Genomic DNA, 19,521 nt, shown 5'->3' on the forward strand with positions numbered 1-19,521 from the left:
ATGCCGGAGTGATGTTTACGTTAGAGAAAATGGACCTCACAGAGATAGTTTGCAAACATCACAAGGCGAACTTGTGTAAACTCCCTTAGTTTAGTCATCTTTTTCCATCTGTCATAGAATTTAAAAGTGATATTCAAAAATACAGGAAATTACTGTCTATTCTAAGTGCTCTTGATTGGACTCATTGGCTGTTGTGAAAGATTCACATCTTTATAACCTCCCACATGATTCTTTGCAAGTACTTCTTTAATTGTGTTCTTCTAGCGGACATACTGTCTATACTGCTAGGAAATGTATTACTACTGTTTCACACCACTGTGAAATAATTTTATTACTAAACTGAATATCCTGGATTTTATCTTCATAAACTAAGGATTGCTCTAGGTCTTATGAATTGCGTGGAGATGAGTGGACAATATAAGAGAACAAATACATCTGAGCTCTTTAGCATAACTGTGATATTTATTTAATAAAATAAAATCAGAGATTTCATAGCAGTTTAAACTGTCCATTGAAATGAATGATTCATTTTGATAAAATTTACCCAAGTTTCTATTCTGGACATTGTAAGTAACTTAAACCTGCATCAGAGTGGAGGGATGTATTAGCCAACCTATGCTGAAAGCAACAAGAATGTCTTGGTGAATCTGGCCTATTGATTTAAGTCTCCTTTTAAACACTCTAGTCTTCCTGTATCTTTGAACTTGTTCATTGTATCTGCTGTGCAGAACTGGATCTTCCAATAAGTATGGCAGCGAAAGGCACAGCACTGACTAAAAGTTCAAGAGTTTGAACCAGAGGGAAATTTGATAAGATGGTAAATATGATAAAAGAGGGAAAGGAAGAATGACCAGGGGTGATGAAACATAAGAACTTAAGTGTGGCCATTCTGAGTCAGACCAAGTCCATCTAGCCCAGTATCCTGTCTTCCAGCAGTGGCTGGTGCTAGATGTTTCAGAGAGAATGAACAGAACAGGGCAATTATCGAGTGATCCATCTCCTGTTGTCCAGTCCCAGCTTCTTGCAGGCAGATGTTTAGGGCTACCCGGGGCACATATTTGTCTCCCTGACAAACTTGGCTACTAGCCATCCACAGACCTATCCTCCATGAACTTTCTAACTCTTTTTTGAACCCAGTTATACTTTTAGCCTTCATGACATCCCCTGGTAATGAATTCCACAGGCTGCCTGTTAGTTTTGTGAAGATGTACTTCCTTTTGTTTGTTTTAAACCTGCTGCCTATTAATTTCATTTAGTGACCCCTGGTTCTTGTGTTATGTAAAGGGCTAAATAACATTTCCCTATTCACTTTTTCCATAGATGAAAATAGCAGTTTCTCTCAACCTTTGCCCTGGAGGGGATCATCTCTAGTAGTGAAAGGCTAGCTTCACTTTCCTGGCTCATTCAGCTTTTGCCCTCTCTGCTGAGACTGCCCTCCAGCTTGCCATTTAGTGCCACTTATGCTGGTGATTTGAGTGATATGGACACTTGTCCTCTGCCCATATTTAAATGCTTGCACTGCATGCACTTCAAACACCTAAACAACTGTGTCTCCGACTATTTTTTCAGGTTATCCTCATAGAAGTTGTACAATGTAAACTCTTTAACAAATGCAATAAGTATGAATGAAGCACAATAGTGTTACTGTGTATGTTTAAGAAAAGAAGTGCAGTACTTTTTTCAACTGAAATATACTATACATTTCTATGGGAAATGTATAATCTATTGGGAAGTGATCCTGGAGATAAAACAGCACTTTTATTCTTATCAACAGTAAAATAGACATAACAACAGAAACACCCTTGTTCCATTTCTATTTTCTGTTGTATTCTAAGACTTGAGATATAAGCATAGAATTGCCTGATGAAAGTCTCAGTGTTTTATAATGTTATATTCTATGAGTAAAGTATCTTTTGGTGCAGAAGAAAACTATTCCTTGATAGATAAGAAGTTCTGACCAGTTCTCTCAAGCAGATAGACTGGTATCAAGTTGGAGAAGAGGCATTAAGCTCCACATAAGACATAAACGAGAAGGGAATTAATATGACCTTGGAAAAGAACCAATTGTTGGAAACTTGTGCTAGGAAGAAAAGTGCTTTGGTACTGAATAGTCACAGAGAAAAGACCCTGTCTGGTGTAGGTCCTTAGTGTAACTTAAAGGACTACAAACCAAAAATGAAGCTACAAAACCCACTATGAATCTCTAAGCTGAAACTCATAACAATAGCTATAATATTTTTGACAGTTTACCCAGGTTGCTTCAGACACACTTCTCTTTTTCTCTTTAACAGAACAATAGCTCGTCCCTTTGAAAAACAAACAGGAATGTTTAGTACACTGTTGAGTTCTACATATTTACTTTCAGCATGTGTTATAGTTTATAAAGAAGGGTCAGGGGAAGACATCAAGGAACACTTAAATCCACATTGCTGTTCTCAGAGAACAGATAAAATAACACCATCTTTGTATAAATTCTGATACGTCTTAATTTTGTCCAACATTTAGACATGCCAAGGTGGTAGGTGGCTTAGAAATACATTAAATATACAGAGATAATTATAGAATTGTTTCAGATAATTCCACATTTCAATAGAGTGTAAACAAGACCCATAAACTAATACCACAGCGTTATGGCTTCATACATTGGATGCAGTTTTCTCAAATGGGCCTGACTGTCCAGAGTGCTGAACACAAGGGGACTTGATGGCATTCAGCACCTCACAAGTGTTCCCCACTCTGCATGACTGGGCCCGAAGAGAATTCTGTAAGCTGCAAAGTTTGGCCCAATTCTGTCTGTAGCTATACCTGTACAGTCACAAATTTCAGCCCTACGCCGCAAACAAACCTTTTACATTTGTCAGGCTATCTTAAAATTCTGTTCCAAAGTGTTCTAAAAATTGACAGTTTAGACTTCTGTATTGGTCTGCAGCTGTGGTAAAAGACCTGATTGTAATTTAAACCTTTTCAACACTGGAATGATTTGATTAAATGATATTTCCTTGGGGCGGGATTAGGGGAAGACTCCAACAGCCATTAAAGATGTAAAATCAAAATGAATTTTGGTCATTTTACTAAATATATACCAAGGAAACCTCACTTTACTACAACAACACATTAGCATACAAGGGTCTAATATCTACACTTAAAACATCAAATGTTTATCAAATACTGAAAAAAGAGCAGATATTACTGGACTAACTGGTTATAATACAAGAAAATCAGCTTTTAAATAATTGGTCCTTGTGGACAAATGCCTAAATGATGATCCTACTCATACACTGTATGAATGAGATCTATATTTTATATTATTATTAATAATAAAAAAGCTTCTGTCTTGGAGAAATCAGGTGTAATCCATATTTTCTCTTTTTTTTGTTTGATTCCTGTTACAGTGATAACCTTTACAAACAAGCCAGTTTTGTCTTAGATCACTAAATAATGGTTATCTCAGTTTTTTGAAAAATTCCCATGGCATTCAATATCCTTCCTGTAGGAAATACTGCAAATATTGAGGTAACTTTATTTAACTATGTATCTAAAGCAGTTGGCGAGCTTCCAAGAGTGACTAGGAGAGGTGTTGATGACAGATGCCCAATTTGTAATCTTGACTATGGGGTACACATATTACCTGCCATAAAGAAAAATAATGGCAGGGGAGAATTAAGAGAGATTCTTTGGACTCCGTGGCCTACATTCTCAGAGGAACCCAAGGCAGTAGTGAATCAGAACCTGACTCTGCACTACTAAACTCCATAGGTATGTCAGTGACTTAAATGAGTGCCGGACTATACACTTAGAGTGAAATTTATCCCTGTGCAGAGGGCCAGCACAAGGTCTGTGCACTCCTTAAATCCCACTTACACCCAATTTGGAACTGGGCTGCTTCCATTCACAGGGGTGAATTTCATCCTGAGTAAACAATGGCCAGCATGAGCACAGCTAATTGTTCCTGAGGCAAGAACCAACGAGAAAGAGCTATTGTTTGGATTCACAATGTCCCAGGCAGGGACAGGCAGCAATAACGTGTCACCTATGGTTTGGATTTGGCTGGTATGCACAGCACATCCACAGTTGTCCAGGTGGGTGTGGAATCCAAAAATTAGGTGGATCCAGAACCCAGCATATTCTTAATCACCCCCTGAAAAATGTAATATGTATGTTTTAAAAAATGTGTATTTTAAAATGATGTACCTAAGTATGACCAAATTTTGCCTTTAATCATTGAAACTTCAAGCCCTGTTTCTCCAAAATAATCTTTTTTAAAATTAAAACATTTATTTCAGATAAACTCATTGCCACATTATTTATTAACATTGTGCTTTTTGTTTTGTTTTAAATCAACAGCAAAAGTCATAGAAAACCCCCACATGCTTTTGCAATCTAAAAGAGAGAAATTATGCTAAACAGAATAAAGTATAAAGCATGCGATTGGTTCAAGAACTTCATTATATGGAAGAATTTAAAAAAAAAAAAAGATCCTCAGCAACAGACAGTTGCCATAGAAATGCTCAAGCATCTAGTGCTTGTTTACAAGACACATCTTTCTATTGTTTCTTAAATCCCTTCCTAAGGATAGCAAATCAAAAAGCAATAGAACATCAAAAAGGAAGAATAGCAATGTTTGAATAAGAAGTCGAACTCAGTATTTCAAAGATTACAGGTTTCTAATAATATTGATCCATCCTGGTTTTTTTTCCGTTTAGGTTAATAAATCCCTGCTGCAGCTCGGATTTTATACTGAATTTTCACGCTGGCAAAAATTAAGATAAAAGGTAAGGCACCAAAACACCTGCCCTGTATAATAACAAACCACCATAAGCCTCATTATTACAGCTGAGCTGAAAATGTGCAAGTGATTGAGCTGTATGTGGTATTTCTGGTTAAGAGCCCATGAAAAGGTATTTCCTCACAATACATCCTATCTTGTCAGGTGTACAAACCTGTTAAATATGTGAATTTAACAGTGTCAGTATGAGAGTGTAGAAACTGTTTAATCCCAGTCCATAGTATCCAGTCTTTTGTCACAACAAACATTGTGTTACAGGAAGCAGAGCACCCTTGCTGGTAATATCAATTTGTTTACCAAACATCTAATTAATTGGTAAACATAATGGAGGTTCCTCTTAATTAATGGCAGACTCCATGTGGGAGGGCATATATAAAAGGATATGTTTTCCCCATCTGGTTTTATTGGTATTTTCAGTAACAAAAGCTAAACTATAGTTGTAAGCAGTAATTCAACTGTGCTCTTTATGAAGTCTCCATATTTATAAATAGCTCACTGATGCAGATCATACAGATGCTTTATGCAATCTGCTCTCCAGTCATTTAAAACTATATGCAACATTTGTGGCATGATTGTATCAGTTGTACAAAACTATAAAAACTCCATTCCAAATAAAATGTTGATAGATAACATGCTGTGCATGCTTCAAAGTTACAGCAAAAAAGATGGGTCATATTTTACTTCCTTTGCTGCAGCACATTTTATTACTTGGTAAAGATTCCTTTTTCCTTAAGGACTTTTTCCAAGATTCATTTATGTTGCTCTTGTCATTACATCCAGTCTCAAAATAATCATAAAATTTGCCTTTACATTCAAGAGCAAGGTCGCCTTTCATAGGTTCACAGTTTAGAGTGATACCAGCTCGATCAGTTTCCTTATCTCCTTTCTCATCATTTAATTTTGCCTTTTCCTGATTACCATGAGACTTGGCATTAGTAATGAATATTTCATTAGCAAGAATCTGGTCATCATGCCTGTAAATAGGGGCACTGTCGATGCCATGATCCACCTGGTGGGAACAACTTGGCAAAGATATAGGGGAGGAGGAGGAAGAGGAGGAGGAGGAGGAGGAAGAAGAGGAAGAAGAATTCTCCCCATTTGTATTAACAGAGAAGGGTACATTTAAATAGTGACTGCCACATTCTTGATAAAAGCAGCAAGTATGGAACTTTTCACTCTCCTCTTTTGCCATCCGGAGACGTTTTCTATAAGGACAGTCTTGAGTCATAAACCACTCTTGTGATGAGGGACCACCAAAAGAGCAAGCAGAGAAGCACCAGTTGTTTTGCATGACAATTTCTCCATGGATTCTCTTCATCAAATTGTTTATGAGGACAGATCTCCGTAGGTAGACTTCAGGATCATCAATAAATTTCAGTTTTTCCAAAGACATGTAAAGAATGTGTGCCCGCTCCTCAAAAACAGAAACTGTCTGAAAATGAAAGAGATAGAAGAGGCAAAAAAAGGGATTAGAGTGTTTTGCTTTATGTAGTAAGAAGCATGTTAAGCACCCTATCGGCAGTCTGTAAAGCCAGCTAACATTTTGGGTGGCCCAAATTTCCTTAGGGATCTCAGCTTGGCCTCTGAATTTGTGCACCCATGTGTTGAGGGACCCTATTTTTCATGGCCAGAATGTCAGATGTGCCCCCATACTGGGGAGACAAATAGCTAAGTGTTTGATATGTGTAGGCAAACATTATTAGCATTCACAAGTCCAGGCTTTCGAGTGACCAAACACTGGATGTGAACAACTGGCTCTTTAGTTGCATCCTGTGTAAACTGTAAAGCTACTGTGCAATTTAGCTGAAATGTTTTAGCTGATGTGGTTTTTTATGTGACTAGAGCAGGGATCAGGCCCTAGCCACTGCTGGGCTTCACCAAAGCCACCAGACTGAAGGGTGGCTTCCTCCTGCATGCCCTCCATACCAAAGGCCTGCTAAAGTTTGCAAGGCAGCCAGTAACAACAGTGCAGATGGAACAAATGTCAGAACTACCAGTGAAATAGGCCTCCACAATAGGGTGACCTGATGTCCCAATTTTATAGGGACAGTCCCAATATTTGGGGCTTTTTCTTATGTAGGCACCTATTACCCCTCACCCCCGTCCTGATTTTTCACACTTGCTCTCTGGTCTCCCTACTCCACAATGAGAAGTCTCTATTAGTCAAAACGCTTTTACCGCACTATTGTGTAGAAAAATGTTGGCAGTGTGGTAAAAACAATCGAATATCACTGTGGCATCTGGAGTGCAGCTGTTGAGCTGAATACTACACCCAACAATCCCTGGGTCTAGTGGGAATGTGGCTGGGCAGGAACAAGGTCAGGAAACTAGAAGAGGCTGGGGATTTATGGAAAACCCTGGCCACAAGCACACAGATTTGCTCTCCCTTCTAGGCTCCTGCCAGGATTTCCTTCTCAGCATTGGCAGCATGGCCAGGTTACTACTCCCAGGAGGCCATGGGCTCTGCTCTGTGACCCCTACTATGGGAATCAAAGTGCAGAGGGGTAGTGAATGTTACTCCCAGTAGTATTAACTAATTTCCATTTTTAGCACAGAATGTAATCTGCCTAGTTGTGGAGAAACACATCAGGCTGCTCTAATTCCCACCATCTGCAGGAGAGGCAAGTTATATGGGCATGTGGTGCCCGGACTCCAGCAAATTCAGAGCCTGTGGGGGCCTGGCTCCACCAATGTTCGGGGCTGGGTCTCTCCCCTGGCCCCAGCTGCTGCCCCCACATGCCTCCCCAGAACATCCCTGCTGCTCTGCACTGTGCTCCCTTGCGGGCCTCTGCTGGCTACAAGGGAGCGGTGCTGGGGGCAGGCTGAGGCGGTTGCTACATCTGTGGAGGGAGAAGGCGCATGGCAGCCCCTTCTCCCCCCAGCAGGCAACTCCGAGTTGACTCGAGGGGAGGGGAGCTTATCCTGGCTGGACCACCTGAGCAGCAGCATGCGGGGAATTGGGTGAGTGTCGGGCCAGGGAGGGAGGGTCCTGGGCCTCCCCCTCCCCCAGAGCTCGCTGCTGCTGGTGGAAGGAGGATGGGGAAGCCCTCCTCTCTGGCCTCCCATCCCAGCCCCAGGGCAGCCTGCCTGCTGCACCCCAAACTCCTCATCCCCAGCCCAGCCCCATGCCCCGCACCACCTCCCACACCCCAACCTTCTGTCCCAGCCCAGAGCCTGCACCCAGCACTCAAAACTCCTCTCACAGCTTGAATAATTGAAAATTGGTACTCTGTAATGGCTGTTCTAGGGTCATTTTGAAATGATTTAGTAGTTGCTCTGCATTTCCAAGTGTGAAGCTGTCCAGAGAAATCACCAACATAACTGGGATCCTTCCTCAGTAAGGAGTCCATGGTATGAATGGGAGACTGAACTATCCTCTCACCCCTAACGTTTGCCTTTCTGGGTAAAGGTTCAGATGCACTACAAGGTTCTGTGGGAAGCTTGCACTGCCTCTGCCCTTGTGTAACTCACACACACATTTCTTGGGTGTGGTGTTCTGTCCCATCTAGTGGCACCAAGACAACTTAGAGAGAGAGAGAGAGTACAAATCTGCTCTTGAACCTCAGCTAACAGCCACATGGTTTTTAGTTCATGCAGTGGAAATTCATACACTAAGCTCCAGAAGCCCAGGTTCTATTCTGCCCACTGATGATAACCAGCATTACACTTGCTTTAACTATTCCGTAGATGGAGAGAGGACTCCAATCTCCAGGGCTATCTAAGTGGTTCCTTTCACAAGCACTAATTCAAACAGATGTTACAGTAAAAGAATATATTGGGGGAAGTTTATCTAGATCTCAGATACTAAATGTACAATCAGCCATGATCCAGCAAGGTGCAGGGCAGGGAGCTCAGCACCTTGCAGGATTGAGCGCTTAATGAGCAGGAGCATAAACAGTTTTCTAAAATCTCCCATGAATTGTTAAACATCAATGTATATTGTCACGTGTCAAATGTAAGCTACAACCCCACCCAGGCCCCTTTCTAGAAAAGAAAGATGTTGTTTGGGTTTTTAATTCGTTTTGAGTTGTTAGGGTTTTTATTTTATAAGTAAGATTAAATTTTGGAGTAGAATATATTCCCCTTTCAAATAATTGTTTCTATGTAGGATTTATACATCCACTGGGGTACATTGAGCCTAGCAATCCTGGAAAAAGAGAACTGAAAAAATGGGAGAGCCTGGAGCTTACTTTTGTTAAATTTACATTATGCATTTTTGGTGTGTAAACTCCAGAGTAACCTCTGTAAACACAGTTTAACTGTTTATGAATAAAACCTGTGAAAAAAGTAAGTTATTCAGCATGTTTGTATTTACTGTTATTATAGCTGAACAAACCCCTTTGTTTCTTAAACTATGTGATGACAGTAATAATAAAATACAATAAAAAAAGTGTGAACTATTTCTTTCTATGCAAACAGCTGGGTTATTCTCATAATTCGGGTGGAGTATTTCAACTTCTGGAAATGAGTCAAGCAAGTGTTACTAAGTATTTGAAATGCTCAGTAAAAAAAAGTCTATTAAAAAACATACTTTACGCGTACAGCTGCTGAGTGGTGGATGAAAATCCTCTTCTTCCACATATTTCCTTTTAAAGTATGTGATCTTGGATGTTGTTATAGGATTTGAAATTCCCCTGTAATGTGATCCTGTGGGTAATAAATCAGATATGACAAATGACATGTGGCTTGCCTGAGGTTCTCCAAACAAAATACTGTTCATTTCCTTTCTCACTACAGGATAAGTCTACCACATTTGTTTATATATATTTGTAGTGATCAAAAATAAACTTTTTACCTTACTAATAAATAACTCATATGATGCAATAGCATGGGCAATTGAAGGTCAGTCTGATAGACACTATAGGACATTAGTGCATTTGGCATACTTAGATATTCCCTGTATATTTTTCTTTAATAAAACTTTCATTCTGAATTTACAAGCAGTCCAACAAGTAGTGGCATTCACCAATGCATCGTGTTCAGATTCCAAGGATCATGAGTTACAGAAGAAATTTTATTTTACAGTTGCTAAATATATTCCATACTCCTGGAAGAAGATTTAGTAGCTTAAAATAATTTTTCAGAAGTGGATCATTTTGTGTCCTAGTGTAAAGCCAGAAATAGACATGTAAAAATACAACAGACTGTAGCATAGATCAGATATACTCAACAAAAGGTAAGAGTCTGTTTCTACCTTTCATGATAAAAAAAGTAAACATATCTTCAGACAAATATATTTTATAGCATCACTCATCATTACTCAATACTTTATTAACTGGCACACAGAATAGTTACAATCCAATTTTTATAATATTTTATCTTCACAAAAACTAAATTAAGATGGCCATGCTTGGCCCCCCTTCTCTTCCCCCATCCCGCACCAAAATAGACACAATCTCCATCCTGTTTTGGCCAATACATGCCATGTTATAATAGCCAGTTATGTGCAGGGTTCCTTAAAATCCATAGAAAATAACTGACAACTAGCCAGAACGGTATGACTTTTATCCCTTTGGAGAATGACTGTAGTATAATATTTCCTGGGCCACATTCCTCCAATCTATTCATATGTTTACACAGATAGTGAAACGGAAATTACTGTCAGTTTAATGTAGCCATCTATTTCCCCCCAGACATTGCTTTAGGATGAATGAAGGCTGTGCCAGATAAATTGCTGCATATAGAAGCTGGTTCGAGTGGATCCAGTTCTCTGCCAGAAAGCACTGGCTTCTTGAATATAGTCAAGACAACACTAATAACATGCGTTTTGCCCAGACTACTTATCCCGTAAGGGTACTGACACCCCACCCCCACCGTTTGGCCACTCGCTTGGCTGCCATAGAGAGGCAGAAGGGAGCCATACCTGCCAGAGAATGACATGGTGCCCTGTCTCCCTGCTGCTGAGCCTGGCTGGGATCCGGGGGGCTAGTCTTGCTGCCACAGTGCGACTCCCACAGAGTCTGGTACTCTGCGATCTCGGCAGCTCCTCCCGAGACAATGGGATCGCAGAATCTATGCATGGACAGCACCAGAGTCATTGCTGAGCGCCAGAGACCTGCAAGCAGAACACAACAGCCAGGTCAGCCCGAGCAGTCCTGGGCAGGGGCGAATCCCCGGCACCGCAGAGGAGCGCGCCTTTCCAGGAGGGACTGTCACTTCTTCGCCATCCTTTCCCCCCCCCCCTCGTCCTGCCCTCCTTCCACTGCCTGGCCGGGTGCTCTCTCACCGCGTAATTACGCAGCCCCCAAACTCTCTTGTCCACACCAGTGTAGGCTCTGTCTTGCTGCAGCGGGCGCGTCCAGCTTGGAGCGTCTCTTTTTCCAGCTCTCTCTATCCCAGTGCTTATTGTTCTCCGACTCCCTTCCCCGGGGTCGGTGGATCCAGGTGTCTTTTAAAATTACATTTTTAATCCTTTAGCGGGAAAAAACCCTCTACTAAAAAAGAGTGACCAGATCCCACGCATGGAAGATCCCTCCCTCCTCTCCCCGAGAGCCCCCTCCCCCATGCACAGATCCCCTCCCCCCTTCCATGGAAATACATCAAACGAGCAGATCCAAACGATGCTCACAGATTGTATGTAACAAATCAGTTCATTCGCTTCCCATGCTCTCCTGCTCAGCAGCCCTGCCTCGGCAGCCACATCGCGCGCGGATGTGTGTGTGGTAGGTTTGTTTTCTGTTCCCCGGCTCCCAAGCGAAAGACACAGAGAGACTTAGGTAGTTGTTTCCACTAGCCCCGATCGGACTGAACTGGATCTGCCTCCAGTCAAAACACTGTGAGATGAAGACAGAAAATTGGCTCCGGTTTCAAGCCGTGAGTTGCAGTCCCACAGGAGCCAAGCACAACATCAACGGAGCAGGCAGAATATTAAGCAGGAGCGGGGACTCCAGAGCCAGCGCCAGGCAGCGAGCTGCCTCCCAGTGCAGGAGCAAAGCGAGCGAGCTAGAGAGCAAACTTCCTGAAAGGGGCACCGGCTCAGTTCACTTTCCCCAGTTCACCTACTTCTCTTGGCACGGGAGTACAGAACAATGACCCGAGACACCGCCTGGCCCCCCCCTTCTCTCCAAGAAACTGGAATTGAGTTTCCTCCTCCTGCGTGGCTCAGGTCGGTGCTACAGAAGGAAGACAAGGCTCCAAGGGGAGGCCGGTGGGGAATGGGGAGAGGAGGCTGTGGTCCCAGCAATTAGAAGTGCGAGCAATTAAATTCTGCCTGGCTGGAGAAAGATATCAGGGGCAGCAGAAGTGAGCGATTAAGAAAAATAAATCATTAACATCTGTCAGATACCTTCAGAATGCACCCGGAGTGCCACTTTCTTCAGAAATGGGCAAGTGCTGGCTTGCTAGATAACTTTAGATAATGTTTTCATCCCTCAGCCATACCTCGATCCAGTTACCCATACTCAAGCCGAAAATTTACATTCGCTTCGAATTGAATAGTGGGAGTCGGATGGGATTTCAGCTAAAGTCTCTGTGAGTTTTGGCTGAGGAAGGACTACAGAATCCAACCGTAAATGTGCACTTTCAACTTCCCTCTATGAAACCAAATTATCATGTGACTTGGAACTCTCTCAGACACGGGGAAACATACAACATACAGAATACTTTTAGTTCATATTCTCATTGGTAGCATATAAGTTAAGCCTTTCTTTTTCCTGAAGAAAGAAACAATGGCCCGAGAAAGCATGGTCCACGACCTACTAGCCTTGTAGATTACATTATATCTGTTAGTTACTATATCTTATTTATTTACCATTAGAGTGCCCTCACATGGACAGAGTAAGAGTAATTCTGTCTCACCCAGGACTGAGAACCAGCTAAAAATCAAATATATGCTACCGAAAAAGATTATGCTGTCATTGGAAAGCACCCATGAACTGATCCACTCATGAATGTGCCCTGAGCAGTCACTCACAGTTAGACATTAGTCTCCTGATGCTGGCACTATGTCAAGACTTAGCATTTGTCCTTAGATAAAAGAGGATGGAAGAGACCCTCTGCTGCTTTGGAGAAGTCGAGATTTCTTTGCATGTAATAACGTCTTACAAATCAGCATCTCTCGCGGATGCCTTTTTCTGACGGATGTTATTATTAGAATAAAATTTGGAATAGAAGTTTTCTGTCCTGCTTTTTTAAAAACAATATTTCATTTCAAATTGGCCTTTCTGTGTTTGAGCACAAACACACAGCACACACGGACAGACGAACGAGCTGGGCGCTTCCTGCGCAGCTCTCAGAGTAGAAACAGATTCATCTTGAAAAATACAATTTTTCAGACAGTTTTTAAAGTAAATTAACTGTGCCTGCTATTTAGAAGATACAACATTAATAGACGCAAGTTGGTTTAACTTTTATAAACAGCTACTGTCTATGAACAAAATCTGCTCTCTCTAACATTTTATAACATCATTAAAAACAAAGCATAAAGAATAATACATAGCATTTAATCTGTTGATCTCAAAGTACGTTACAAAGATAAGTGTCACTATTCCCAATTTCGCAGCAGAAAAACTAGTTTACGTGCATAGAGGTTGAAGCCCAAAATTTCAAAAGGGGCCTCTAATTTGGGGTGCCCTTACTTCCCACAAGTCCACTTGTCTTAAAAGAGAGTTGCGGGTACTCAGCACCTCTGAAAATCAGGCTCCAGGGGTCTAAAGTTGGATCCCAAATCAAAGGTCATTTCTGAAAAAAGGTTTCCAAGCACCAATTTCTGCCATGTTTACTCAATATTAATAATACCTGACTGCCCAAATGGGACTTCAGTGTGACTGCTTGCAGGTTAGGATACTATTCATCATGATTAAGGGTGACAGAATTTAGTCCAAGTACTTTACCAGTCGGACAGCAAATCAATGGCATAAGGAGAAATAGAACCCAGGTCCCCTTGTCGCCCAGTCACATTCGCAATCCATTTACACTACATTATTATACGCAATATCTGGATTCAATCCAATGCCCATGTATTTCATTGAGACTTTTCAGAACGTATGAATGGTGAGCTTCCATTAACACGGCTGGCTCTAAAAGGGTAAAATATGTATACCTGAATGCACACTACTGTCACTATATAAAACTGCAGCAAAAGGACTGACATTTAGGGCTGAATTCCATTTTTTAAAATTCATTTTGGAGCTTTGTGTGGGCTTCGGTGGCAGTTTTTATTGAACCCAGCCCTTAATCCGTAGGCGACCACAATTTTTCCACGTTGCCAGCCAAATGCATGCAGCAGGAGGACACCCTGGGGCACCTACAGCAGCCTGAAGGTTAAAATGTCAAACTGTTTCTGCATGCAGTTTTATATAGTAAGACTACTATACATCGCTACTCTATTCCATTTGCTAGAATTTTCACCCACTATTCCTTCAGATTCATTATGATGTTAATGAGAGAACTCTAATGATGCCATTCACTTTACAAATCTGATGCAATGTCAATGAAAAGGGCTCTTTGTACAGTTCTGGAATGCCTCTAAAAACAGAAGTTACATTTCAAATGTTTGTTACAATAACGCTGCAGGTCTCACTCAGATCTATAAAGACAAAGAGATAGAGGCTGCTCCAGTCTTAACTCCTGAGTTTGTCCTGCTTGGGTCTCACTATTTACCATATATTCTGTAGCAATCCCATAGTATAGAGGCATGCTTTAAGGACAGGACGGCATTCTAAACACTGTATCGCCTTGCTTTTCCTAGCTGGATTAAACAATTGTTGAGCCATGTACTTAGGAAATAAACTTGCCCAAATATTCTGGCTGTACCTGGTTATTATTTAATATTTAAATTGCTGTGGCATCCAAAAGCCCTATTGCGCTAGGCACTGTCCAACCACCTGCAAACCATAGTCCCTGCTGAACGGAGTTTACAATCTAAGAAAGCAAGTGCCAGACAAAAGGGTGGGGAAAGAGAAATACAGTCAAATATATGCAGTGTTTATATATACATTTACAAAAGAACAGAAACAGTGTAAACGAGTCCCTCCCCATGTCAGCTTAGCCCTTAATGAATTGGCTGCTTTTTTTGTAGGCAGCAGATATGGGCATTGGCGAGGGGTGTGAAGAAGGCAATGGAAGTGCCCTTACAGCTCAGGCAGGGAGGGCTGGAGAGGAGTGAAACGGTAGGGGGGTCAGAGTTGGGAAGGTCTGTGAAGGTGAATAAAAGAAGCTTGAACTGGATGCAGGGAAAGAAGAAGGAAACAGTAGAGGGAGTCCCCGTGGTCAGGACAGTGAGCAAGGGAGCTGATCTCTCAGTAGCTGTGTTTGAGCCGCTCAGACTGGAAGGATGTGGGCGTCAGAAGTCTGAGTGGGCGGAAGTTACAGTAAGGAAGATGGGAGATGCTCAAGGCCTGGCGGACACCGCACGATGAGGATAAGTATTAGGAACGTTATGGGTGCAGCAGCAGCAAAGATTCGTCCATAGCCTAGATGCAGCATGAGAAAGGGAGGAGTCAAAGAAGATCCCTAAAGTTAAGGGTTTGAGTGACAGAGAGAATGGTTATGTTATCCCCAATAACCGAAAATGAGTCAAGCGGCTAGGGATTGGCCATGTTAAATTTGGTAACAGCGAGACTTCCAGGAGGAGAGAGCAGAGACACACGTCAAGATGTGAGATTGCATGGAGAGAGAGAGGGAAGGAAGATCTGCCGTACCTGCTCCTTCTTTGTGATTATTAAATAACAATATATAGTAGCATCACAAATATACACGGTGTTTTACACATATAGATTCAGAGCTGGTCCCTACACTGGCCAGCGTTCCATCTAACAAACAAACAAACAAAAAGACACAAGGCAAAGTACTTGCCAATGGTTAAGGTGAGGAAAGGTCCATGGGGATCATTAATGAATAGGAATAAGCAGGAGCTGACTGAAGAGGTTAGCTGAAGGGGAGAGAGAAGATGCTTCCCAGATCAGAAGGGAGACGTCTCAGGCAGAGGCAGTCTCATAGAAGGTATAAAACAGAGTATGGAACAAAAAGGTAAAGGGAGAAGTAAAGTGAAAGGGAGAAAAGTGCAAGGAGGAGAAGGGGGAGAAGGAGAAAATGAAACTAGAGATGTAGATGGGAACAAAATGATTCAGGGCCTTGCAGATGTGTGATTTTCCATTCATTCATACACATATTGCATTGGAAATGTAGCTAAAAGCTGCTGGGCAGACATATGCATGTGCCAACAGTAGTGACAGAGTTAAGTCAGGTCTGAAATACCTAGACTGCCAGAACAACAGATCTACACGCCAACAGGGTCAATTCAGCTCTTCATCCTTCTGAGGTAGATAAACTGCAGACGTGCCAAGTCTAGTAGTTTTCCCTGTAGTTTTTGGCCCTTAGTTCAGGGAAACTCAAGCAATCCACTATTTTTTTCTGATGCCGGACTCCCAGCTCAGTGCGGGGCGAATTCACATGAAAGCAGAGAGTGATTTGTGTGTTTTAAGAAATAGCTCTGGCGTGAAAATACTTGTAAATCATCATCTGCTTCCTTGACTTCTCTCCTAATTTAGATTATTCAAATCCAGATGCTCCAGTCTCTCTCACAAGACCTAATTCAAAAAATATTTTCTCCCATCTTTTTCAATGGACAGGTCCCTCAGATTTATCGTTTAATCCCCTTCCTCCCGGAATTTTCCTATGGCAACTTCTTGGAGGTACATTTGGGGGTTTCTTGGGGCTACTGGTTTGTTCCCTGAGCTTAGACAGCAAACGGTTCTATAGGAGAAAAATTGCACTTTTTGAACTTTTGATTTTTTCAGTGTATGACCTTAATATCTTATTACCACTTATTTTAAGAAGCTAGAACACAACTGTTTTAAATGTTTTGACTTACTGCATTTCCCTTTGATATTTTGGGGTTAATTACGTAGTACTAACAGATACTCCTCCCCATCCATTTTCCTACTACATGTCACCACGAAAGAGAAGAAAAATGGCAAGAACAACTTTTAAAATTATTTAATTATTGGGATTTAAATAGAGTATATTGTACCTTTCAGGTGCTCCCTCCATTTGTGTGTAAATATTTCCCCACTGGGATTCATTACTGCTAAATTTTAACATAGGAAGGCATCTGTTTATGATGGTCTGTATCTGGATTTATGCAAATATATGACAATGTATGCAAAATTGTGATTTTTTTGTCAGAGGTTTTTTCTTCACACAGCGCACAGTCAACCTGTGGAACTCCTGGCTGGAGGATGTTGTGAAGGCCAAGACCATAACAGGGTTCAAAAAAGAACTGGGTGAATTAATGGAGGATAGGTCCATCAATGGCTATTAGCCAGGATGGGCAGGGATGGGCCCCTAGCCTCTGTTTACCAGAAGCTGGGACTGGGCAACAGAGGATGGATCACTTGATGATTACCTGTTCCGTTCATTCCCTCTGGGGCAGCTAGCACTGGCCACTGTCAGAAGATAGGATACTGGGCTAGCTGGACCTTTGGTCTGACCCAGTAGGGCCATTCTTATGTTCTTATGATTTTAGCAGGTGAAACCAGATTCCATGAAGGCTGTTATATACTTCTTTTCCCAGATGAGCCCTTAAAAACCAAGGTCCTGCCTATTTTAAGACAACAGTAAGATTCCACGGTAATTTGTTAAAAATAAGAACAGATGTTTCTTCCAATGTTCTCAGCTGAAATGTCCATTGTCTTCTGCCATATGCCTCACCATCACCATCCCACTGATGGCTGCCTGATTCTTCCAGGTCCATAGAACCCCCCGCCTGCCTCCATTGAAGCCCAGGGAAGTTTAGTTTGCAAAACACTTTGGGATCCTGCGTGATGAAAGATGCTTCCGTTACTGCAAACTATAATTAATGTTATTTTAAAGTAAGGTGGGTTTTTTTGTCATTAGTATTTCTAATTAGCTAACCTTTGTAAAGTCTGTTGTAGCTGAAAAAGTGTTAGACATTATTATTATTACTGAAGTAACGGAAAGAAAAGGGGTCAAGCAACTCTGGATGGGTTGACAAAGCAAAGCAGTTTAATATCACAGAATTCCAAAATCACAACACGGTTCTCTTTATTTATTCTTTAAAGACGCACCAATTAAAATTGCTTTCCCAGTTTGCTTTTCACTCCAGTGCAGCAGTACACAAATGTCGCTGGCACCATAATTAGATGTTTTATGGGATTAATTATATTGCCTTCTTCGCTTTTGTCCGCTGAAGAAAGTAAACAAAAACAAAAAAAAAGTGTTTTGGAACAAAGAGCAAGTTGTCTTCTTTACTGTGTGCTACCTTCCACGAATAATAAGAGCTATTATTATTCTTTTACAAGTTTCCTTCTAAGGGAAATAAACACCAAAGGTAGGATTCCAAGGAAATGACTCACAAATATTGGCAACAGGCTTCGAAAATTGGATCCAGTCTTCGCAAAAGCCTGTAGCAGAATACTAACCCTTTTGATTTCAAAATAAACGTTTCAAATAGGAGATGAATATCAGCTGTGTGTGTGTAAGGACATGGAGACAGAAACAGAACCCATTTTTCATGTCTCCCCCGCCTCCCCCATCCCCCCGGGGCATGGCTTCTGATGCCATTTTTAGCTGAAAGCTGGAGATTTTTGATGTTTGACTGAGTCATCCTCGGGGGCGGGGGGAATGAGATTGAAGCCCACTTCTCGCAACGTGTTATATATAAACACCTCCGACAAGTATTGCGGGATGGAGAGGGAGGGTGTCCAATGGCATTGCTTCTAAGTAGCATCCAGCACTGAATACCTACCTCCGCATGCGGTGAGTTAAGGGGAGAGCCCGGAGTCTCCCAACTGCCTTTCCTGCCTGCTTTTAAGTCGGAGCCTTAATAGTCCGGTTCCAGATTTTTGCTCCTTGTGTGAAATTCTCCGGGCAGTGTCTGCGAGGTGCCAGGCTGGACCCATGGCTGGTGGAAATGCACCGCTGTATTTGAGAGCCTCGGAAGCGCTCTTCCCCCGAGATCTAGGTGCCTGTGTTCCCCGCAAGCTGCCAAGGGGCTGGGCTGGGCTGTGATCAGAGAGTGGCCCGAGCTCTGCGGAGTCTCCCCTGCACTCGGCGTTCGCTCAAAGCCCGGTTCTGCTGACATGCCGGATCAGGAGCTGGCAGGTCCCGCCCCGGTGGATGCCGAGCGCCCTTGGGCCCCGGGGCAATGGCAATGGCCCGCCAGCCCCCAGACACAACGAGCCGCGGGACGGCGGGAGATGATGCCCCAGCTCGGCGGGGCGCTGGGAGGGAGCCAGGCTCGCGCCTTTCCCCTCCTCGGGTGCCAGTTGCTGCCGGTCTGCGGCCAGCGCACGCGGTCCCGGCCGGCCCCAGGGCAGGCTGCGCAGCCCCGCTTCCAGCCGGGAGCCCCGCAGGCGAGCCCGGGAGCTCGCCAGGCGCCGCGCGCCATCCCCGAGCCCTGCTTACCCGCGCGGCTGGCAGGGCAGAGGCGGCGGCGGCGGCTCCCGCAGGCTCCGGACGGCCGCTGGGCGGGCCCCTGAGCGCCCTCTGCTGCGCGCGCCGCCTCCGGCTGCAGGAGCCCAGCGCGGCGCAGGCCTGGCCCCCGGGGCCCGCGCGCTGCCCGCCTGCCGCCAGGCTGGGAGCGGGGCCGTGACACGCGGGGCAGGGAGCCGGGCGAGGGCAGCCTGGCCCCCGGGCGCCGGCAGGGACAGAGACTTGGAGTCTCGCCTCTGCGGCTGCCCCGTCACCCCGCTAGGCGCGCGGCTCCCTCCCCGCCCCGCGCGCTTGGCCGGTGTGGTTCAGCGCCAGACTTGCTGGGGCACTGCGGGGAGGCC

At 43.2% G+C, this 19,521-nt stretch overlaps 1 protein-coding gene across 5 annotated transcripts; it reads right to left on the reverse strand.

The window, feature by feature from the left end:
- Nucleotides 1-551: 551 nt before the first annotated feature.
- Nucleotides 552-19,183, reverse strand: SERTAD4 (SERTA domain containing 4). 5 transcript variants are annotated; one of them, XM_030557603.1, is made up of 4 exons: nt 19,154-19,183; nt 10,650-10,841; nt 9,318-9,433; nt 552-6,218 (listed from the first exon to the last, which is right to left on the reverse strand). In XM_030557603.1, exons 2-4 carry the CDS (start codon nt 10,822-10,824, stop codon nt 5,457-5,459), a joined length of 1,053 nt encoding a protein of 350 aa, XP_030413463.1. In that variant the 5' UTR covers nt 10,825-10,841; nt 19,154-19,183; the 3' UTR covers nt 552-5,456. The 5 variants fall into 5 exon arrangements, with proteins under 5 accessions (XP_030413463.1, XP_030413460.1, XP_030413459.1 ...); XM_030557600.1 differs by lacking the exon at nt 19,154-19,183 and adding an exon at nt 18,495-18,956; XM_030557599.1 differs by lacking the exon at nt 19,154-19,183 and adding an exon at nt 11,355-11,507.
- Between the last annotated feature and the right edge of the window lie 338 nt (nt 19,184-19,521).

The sequence above is a fragment of the Gopherus evgoodei genome, chromosome 3 (genome assembly GCF_007399415.2).
Source record: "Gopherus evgoodei ecotype Sinaloan lineage chromosome 3, rGopEvg1_v1.p, whole genome shotgun sequence".
NCBI classification, from domain to species: Eukaryota; Metazoa; Chordata; order Testudines; family Testudinidae; genus Gopherus; species Gopherus evgoodei.